General features: G+C 51.5%; 1 protein-coding gene across 1 annotated transcript in view; it reads right to left on the reverse strand.

Moving 5' to 3' along the window:
• The window catches only part of Foxn4 (forkhead box N4), a 23778-nt gene extending 16546 nt beyond the window's left edge, over nucleotides 1-7232 (reverse strand). Inside the window, exon 1 of the mRNA XM_004636288.1 lies at nucleotides 7147-7232. Coding sequence (XP_004636345.1) covers nucleotides 7147-7232 — 86 coding nt within the window. The remainder of the gene's footprint in view (nucleotides 1-7146) is intronic.
• Between the last annotated feature and the right edge of the window lie 821 nt (nucleotides 7233-8053).

Genomic DNA, 8053 nt, shown 5'->3' on the forward strand with positions numbered 1-8053 from the left:
GGGTGCTGGGGTTAGGGTCGCAGGAAGACGACAGCACACTGGGAAAACCAATGAGGGCGTAGCTCGCACCTTTGCTGAGTGCCTGCTGTGTGCTGCTCACTCCACTTGTGCTAGGCGTGTGCCCACTTCTGTGCCTTATCTGAAGCTCTGGGCCCCTGAAATATTTCACTCTCCCCCCACTTCAGCTGCACAGCCCAGCAGTGTGGCCATGGGATGGCTACCAGCTTGGGTTAGGGGCCAGTCAGACCTGGACTTGGACCCCACTCAGCTGCTTAGCATCTGCGAGGCTTCTCTGTGGCCCTCCACTTCTCTGGGCCTCAGCTTGCTCCGAAGTAGAATGGGAGTGCTGAGGGCTAGCCCATCTCAGAACATGGTAGGGATCAGATGGAATAATGGCCGGCGGGTGCAACAAGCCAATGGCGGGGTACTCATGTTTCTGTGACTGTCCTCTAGGGACATGGCATGAAGTGGGCCCTATGGGCTGGGCCATAGTGGGGTGTTCAGTTCTCTGGGGCATCTCTGTTGCATTTCCAAGTCCTGGCCTTCTATTCGTGAGGCCGTGATCAGGCCAGCAGACAAGCTGCCTGTGCCCCAGGAGGAAGCTTTCTCACTGACATGGGAAGTCCCAGAGGAGAGGCCATGGAGTGACCACCTTCCTCCTGGCCCTGCAGACCTGCACCCCTGGTCTCCAGACAGCACATGGGGTGGCCACCTGTCATCCCCATCTCTCAGGGAGCCAGCTGAGGTGAGGTGATGCCTATCTGCCACACAGGGTATTAGTGGCAAAGGGACTGACACCAGAGCTCTTCTCCTGTCTACTTGGCCAGTTTGGCTGAGATAGACCAAGCCATAGGCAGAAAGTCCAAAGCTTCATGGTGGCTCCTTTTAAAGGATCAGAGAATAATGAAAAAGGCTGGGCCTGGCACATGCCTTAATCCACTTTAGGAGGCTGAGGCAGGAGGATCACAATTTTGAGTTCAGTCTGGGCTCAGAATAAAAAATTTGTTGGGGATTTAGCTCAGTGAGATGGCCCTGGGTTTAGTCCCGTGTGTGTGTGTGTGTGTGTGTGTGTGTGTGTGTGTGTGTGTGTGTAAGGAAAGAAAAGGATCTGGCTGTTACTTGGTCCTGAGACAACACTGACAGTGGTCAGAGGACTCCACTAGACAAGCAAGATCCATGACAGGCACCCTACACTGGTCAGGAGGCCAACTGAGCCATCCTAAATGAACAGGCTTTAATTTGCAGGTGACACATGCTTTAGGACCTCCGTGTCCTCGTGCCAGAGAGAGGCAAGCGCAGGGCTTGTCTCTTGACTCAGGTAGGTAAACCACAGGTGCGGAAAGGTGCCATGGCTCGCGGTTTGCAGAGGGAATACATTTAACACCCCACAGCCAGAGTGACATCAGAACCTGTCCCCTTCCTTAAAACTCATCAGGGTGTAGGAACCAAGCTCATCACCGTGACCTGACCCCTAGCTGACTCTTTACCCCCGTCCTTCTGCCCCCTTCTCCCTTACTCCCTCTGTTTTAGCAAACCTGTCTTTCAGTTCCTCAAACATCTTAAGTTCTCACTCATCTTAAGCCTTTGCACATGCTGTTCTTTCTGCCTAGAATGCTCTTCCACGCACTCATTCATAACTGAATCTCAGCCTAGCTGTCCCCTCCTCAGAGGCACTCTCCCTGGCCCTCTCTCATCCCATTGGTCCTTTCAGGGAATGTCCACACAACACATCATTTGCAACAAAATGTGTATACATCTTTCTGCTCTGTGAATACAAAGACGAGGGAGCCCCTGTGTTGGTCAGCAGCCAGCACGGGCCTGACACTTGTGTGCATTTGTTTGGTGCCTTCCAGAGTAAGAAAAGGAGGCAGACTTCACCACCCAGCCCCACATGGCTAACCTGTCCCACCCTCCACTTCCTGTCAAGTTCACGCACCAGCTCCCAGGGAGGCTGTCACACATCATCCCAGCACCTCCCAGCCTGTCCCCGCAAAGCTGCTGTCTGCGCACAGCCCAGATGGCCACTCTTCTTCACCAGGTGGCTGTTCTGATCTCCCTAGACCTCCTAGAAGCTTCACATCTGGACGACAGGATGAATGCACATTCACCTGCTTACAAGACCAGAGAGACCCATTGCTCCACTTGACAAACACTGACCCACCCAGGTGAACTGGATCCCACGGCCTTTGTCCAGTGACTGTAAAGGGACAGGGACAGGGATGTGATGCATTTGCTGAGGGACTTGGCACGTGGCTTCACAGAGCACATGCAGGTAGATGCTTACGGTTTCCATGGGGATCTTAGCTCACCTTTAACACCTGCCTTTGGGTTTCTTAGAGGTGAATGGCAGTGGGACAGCAGAGCAGGAACATCTGATCTGGATTCGAATCCCACCTTAACCCCTCTGAGGCAGTGTAGTCTGGGGCAAATCACTTCACTGCTATGCCTCTGTTTCCCCACAAGTAAAAAGGAATGATAATGATTCCTATGGGGCAGATGCGAGGAAAAGATCAGATGACCACTTAGACAGGGCCCAATGTGTTCAGCTTTCTAACCAGGTTCCTATCTAATACCCCACCCCCTTATCTCCTTCTGCCTCCAGAGGAGCTTGCTAAGTCATATCACCACACCAGGGCCATACGGACATTTCTGGCTCCAACCCTGGCCATCGTCTCCACCCTGGTGACAACACAGAGGTGTCACCACCTTCCTGAGATGGTTGGTAAGAAGCCATCCCCCTTCACCACAAACACAAACTGTTCTGGTTTCCTATCCAACCATTACACAAACGGGCAGAGCATTTCGGGAGAGATGTTTATTGAGCAAACATATCTTTTGTGCTATCTTTTTAACCGTTTGCAGGAAAAAGAAAGCTTCTAAGGAAGCTCAGAAATGCCTTGCTGAGCCCAAAGTGGGTATAATGTGACATGATTTGATTCAAAGTTTAGAAAAAATAATCTTTCCTTTCTGTGTTAATAGTTGGCCTGGGGCTTGCTGTGTGGTGTGTGCACACCCATGTTCTGGGGGTAGAATTGCAATACCCCAAAAGAAGCCTGGATCCGAGGACAGCGACCTTTTCCTCATGTGCATAAAGTAGCTGAGACACTGTCTCACTTGCCTTGAGTATGGTGAATGTAAAGATGTGGCAAGGGTTAAAACTCCCAGGAAGACGTCACTCCCAGGTTACAACTAATGGGTGAGCTTCCTCCTATGGGGGAGGAGGTCACACCATACCTTTCCCCCACATCCAGTGCAGGGCCCACGAAGAGCTCGGGACCTCCCTGGGTTTCTGCAGTTACACTTTTTGTGCAGTATTTTCCCATTCGTTTATCCACTTAGCTATTATTCAGTAAATATTTCCTGTGTGCCTGGCATTCTGAACCACAGATATGAAAATTACCATCGGGATGGGGGGAGGGTCACCTCATTTCCTAAGGCAGGGACAGAAATTCTAGGAAGTAAATATCCAGGAGAGGGTGTTCATGCGTGAAGGATCACTGAGCCTCCCGCTCCAAGGGGCCTCAGTTTCTCAGCCTCTGAAAGGGACTGGTTGGACCTGACCTCTCGGTTAAGTTCCAAATATTGGGGCAGGAGGCAGCTAGCCTGAAGCTTTGCCCCTCCCTAAAAACCTTGGACAAATCATGGCTGGGCCTCAGTATTTTTGTCTGTTGGTTGAGACAGTGCCAGTACCTGCCTCACGGCTGTCCCTATAACCGTGATATGGACCAGTGCCCTTGCTTGGGTGCCGAGTACGTGCCAGGCACCTGGGTGCCTCGTAATTAGTTTTCAGCTCCTCCCAGAATGGACTTGTGCCCAACCATTTCAGCCAAGAAGAACCTGGCTAAGTCAAGTGAAGCAGGAGCTCCATGCGCCATTGTATAGCTCTGCCTAGGGTCAGGACTGCCCCCAGTCCCCAGAGCCAGGACCTCTGCTCTAGCGTCAGTGACCCTGCGCAGAGGCTGCTAGCAATTTGCTGTCTCGGCTAGCTGCTGACTCCTGACATCTCCCCAGGGACAGGGCTGCTGCCTCCAGCTGTTGGTCCTGCCCTCCCTGCATGCAGGCATTGAGAGCTAACGGCCAAACTGGGCCCCAGGGAACAGAGTGCCGGGCAGTTGTACAAAGCAGGCTGCATGGAGGCTGAAGCATTCTCTGGGGACTGTAGCAGGGAGAAAGAGAAGCCCATAAACTTCTTCTCAGCTATTATTCAGGGGAAAAAAACGGTGCTTGGAAGCAGAGAGTTGCTGCATAATCATAAAACTCCCCTCCCCAAAGAAAGCGCCTTCCCCCTGAGCTGGACCTCATGCCTGGCTCCAGAGCTGGTGCACAGCGCTCCCACTTTCCTGGGAATTGGTCCTGATCAGATGGTTTCCCAGATAAGGAAATAGAGGCTCAGAGAGTAGCAGTGACAGGTCTAGGGTCTCACAACCAGGAAGCCATGTAGGCTACTGTGCTCCAGCCCCACACTTAGCAGCAGAGGACACCTTGCTAGGACATCTAAATAAGTTGGTCCTTGGGCTCTTCATCCACAGGGGTGCCTGTGAGACAGCTTTTGAGGACCTAGTTGGGATTAGTGCTGAGCACGTGGGACAGGAAAAGCAAGTAGTAGAAGGCTTAGGATCCCACGCCAGCTACAGTTCCCATTGTGATCATTAGGGTTCCTCTGCCTTCTGGGTATCCTGGCTGTTCAATAAGGAAAACCTCCCCAGCATCCACACAAGTAGGAAAGAACTGTGGCAGCCATGGTCATGGACATCCTCAAACACAATGCTGACAGGGACAGGCTTATTATCCCTGCTCCGCTCACCTCAACCCCACCTGCCAGCTGGTCAGTGACCTGGGTACACGCCGCCAGGCCCCAGGTGGAACGCTGAGCCTGCTCTGCTCTGACTTTGCAGAGGGACAGCTGCCTGGGGCCCCAGACACTCTGGTACGTGGTAAGGGGTTGTTCTGCTGGGCAAGCTGTGCTGGGCAGGGCTTGGGCACCTGGATTCAGAAATTCTGCCCTCGTCCGTGGTTCCTCTGTACTCCCCAACCCCAGGGCCTCCATGGACGTGTATCGCATAGAAAGCTGAACCCTAAAGTGACAATCAGGTACTGGCAGCAGTGACTACAGTTTCTGTGGCTGTTGCTCTGAGTTCTGTTTGTTTAATCATCCCAGCAAGTACGTGAGGCCTGTGTCCTCATCGTACCCACACTATTTTTTGTTTTCAGTACTGGGAATTGAAACAGAGCCTTTGCACCGGCCTGCATCCCCAGCCTGTTTTATTTTATTTTAAGAAAGGACTTTGCTGCTAAGTTGCCCAGGCTGGACTCAAACTTGGAATCTTCCTGGCCTGGCCTCCTGGAGTGCCGGGATTACAGGCATGTACTACTACATCTGGCTTATGCCCCATTTTAAAGGTGAGAAACCTGGAAGACTTGGAATCTGCAATTTTCTGACTATGGGCAACTCTTCTGACTCTTAGACTCCCTGACCACCCGTGGGCTTGGAAGAGGCTCATTTCCATAAGAATAAGAGTCCATGTCTTAGAGCACTTGCAGTTGACCCTCAGGGAGGACAGCCAGGCAGAGGGCACCCAGGTAGAGGTCAGAGATAGTTTCATACCTTTGTAGGTAAGATCTCATTTAACCTTCAATGCTAGTTTTTGTTATTCCCACTCCCCAAACCATGAGGGTTGTGAGGAGAAATTGCCCAGGTTTGCAGCATTAGCAAGTGGCAGAGCCAGAAGTGATGAGTTAGTTGTCATTGCAACTCCATGCTGTGGGTGCAGCTTGTATTCCCATTTTTCAGATGACGAAAACTGAGGCTCTTAGAGCTCAGGCTAATAGCCCTTATACTGCTCCACCCCTATTATTATTTTTTACCCCTATTATTATTTAAGCCCTATTAGCACTGGAAGGCAGCCCAGAGGGCCTTGGTTGTATCATGTCTGGGCCTCAGCTTCCTCAGCTGCACAATGGGGCTCAGCAGAGCAGCTTCTCTAGCTGAACTGAAAGGGTACACACTGCTGCCCTTGGCCCCAGCTGTGTGAGTCTTTGAGCCCCAGACTGTCTCTAAATACCCACTTGGATATGTGGCCTTGTTTTGGGTCTCAGAAGGCAGCCTGCTTCTAATTGGGGGCTGCAGACAGCCCCAGCAGGCATTGCCCCAGAGCAATGTAGTGCCCGCAGGGGGCCAGACAGTCCCTGGGTAAACAGGGTTGATCTGAGGTGACAGCCTGCTCCTCTCAGCCTGCTCTGCTCCTCTCCTATTCCTTAATCGAGGCTGGGGCCCTGGGCCCAGACTTGGTACAAACACTGGAGGTTGGGGCTCTGGGAACCAGGTCAGGGTGCCTTGGGCTCAAGGAAGAAAGACAGGGACAGGACTCCAAGCCTCCCTTTTCCCTACCCTCTCCCAATGGCCACGTGTCCTCACGGAGCCTCTTCTCTCTGGACATCAGTTTCCCCATCCGTAAAAAAAAAAAAAGAGACTGGCCTGGTGGAGCCCATAGAGCCCATTCCAGCTCTGAGGTTTAAAGACCAAAAGACCAGGCTCTGAAGATTCCTCTCAGTCCTTTACTCAAACCTTGCTACATCCTGATCAAGAAAGCAATAAGTGATTTTCTGCTAGACTCCTGGGGCCTGTGAGTTCTAGAGGAAACCTTGCGATCACTGAATTCAACAGCATCATTTCGTGATGAGGAAATGGCACTCCGAGAGGTAAAGCCCATGCTGGCCGTCACACAGCTAGGCTAAGAAGCCGGTTCTGGCTCCCAGCTTTCCAACATCCAGGAAAGGTGAAAAGCAACTCCCCTGCAAACAGCTTTTCTATTTGGGGGCAGGTGTGGCTGCGGGGGTATTTTCTAGAGCCCTGGCTAGAGCCAGCGGAGGAGAAGCAATAGCTGCTATTGTCATCAGGATGACCAAGCAGACTAAGCCTAGAAGGGACCTCTAGTGGAAGGGACAAGAAACTGCAGGCATTTAGTGGTCGCACTGTGCCAGGCCACAAGCCTAGACATCTTCAGAGAGACCAACTCTGAAATCAAGACCTTCTAGTTCTGCAAAAAAAAATCACAGAAGCGGAGTAATCGTTTCAGAAACCACAAGCAGCACATAAACACTGGAAGCAACGAAAACTATAAGGTCGGTTGTCATTGCCGCCCTCACCTGTATTCCTGTGGAGTAGGATGGTGGTTTGACCCTGAGTTTCGGATGATTCCTGACATCATGGATGAGATGTCACTTTCTATCATCTCCTTGAGGAAAAGAGAAGCGGAAAACAAAGCTTTCATCAGCCACAGTGTGAACAGGACAGAAACCCACAGTTTTCCCACAGTTCAGAGAGATGGAGCTCAACTAACAGGAGAGAGTCCCAGGCACCACAAGTCACAATTCTAGGCAATTCTACAGGGTTTCAGAAGGGAATGCAAAGAATGAAATTCCAGGTTCTTTCCAGTTAATGGAGGGGAAGGGCAGAAGGAAGTCTCTAGAACCCAAATGTCAAGATCTAGAAAACACACTCTTGAAACATGGAAGCAGATGAATTTTATTCTTTTCCGAGTCATGTTTTCAACTTCAACCATAACCACTTTGAAAATCCTACATAATAAGAACGAAAAGGAAGGTGGGTGTGTCGTGTACGTTTCTCAGGGACACTCAAGTTCCCATTTGCAAAGGAAATAATCTCTCACAACTGTCCTCTGGAAATACCCTTAGAAATGTCATATGTCCTTGTTGTCAAGCTAGGCCACTCACCGCTACTACCACCCGTCCTAGACACACAGTCTCATAGCCTTATTTTAAAAAAATTAAAAATCTTCAAACTCCCTGAGTTTCTGAAACTCCAAGCCTGAAAAGAACACAGAAACCCACCAGCCTCTGGTCAGCTCCATCCCGAGTCATTGGGTAACTTCTGGGAAGGAGAAAGGAGACCAGAGGCAGACCCCTGCAGCCCTGGCCGGGGTCACTACCCTGGAAATGCGATCCAGGGCGCTGCCCGGGAGGAGAGCGCAAAGCCGAGCCTGCAAGGCGGTACCTGGAGCCGATCTCGCGGGGCCGCCTCGGCTGGCGCTCC

The sequence above is a fragment of the Octodon degus genome, unplaced genomic scaffold (assembly GCF_000260255.1).
Source record: "Octodon degus isolate 3935 unplaced genomic scaffold, OctDeg1.0 scaffold00079, whole genome shotgun sequence".
Lineage (NCBI taxonomy): Eukaryota > Metazoa > Chordata > Mammalia > Rodentia > Octodontidae > Octodon > Octodon degus.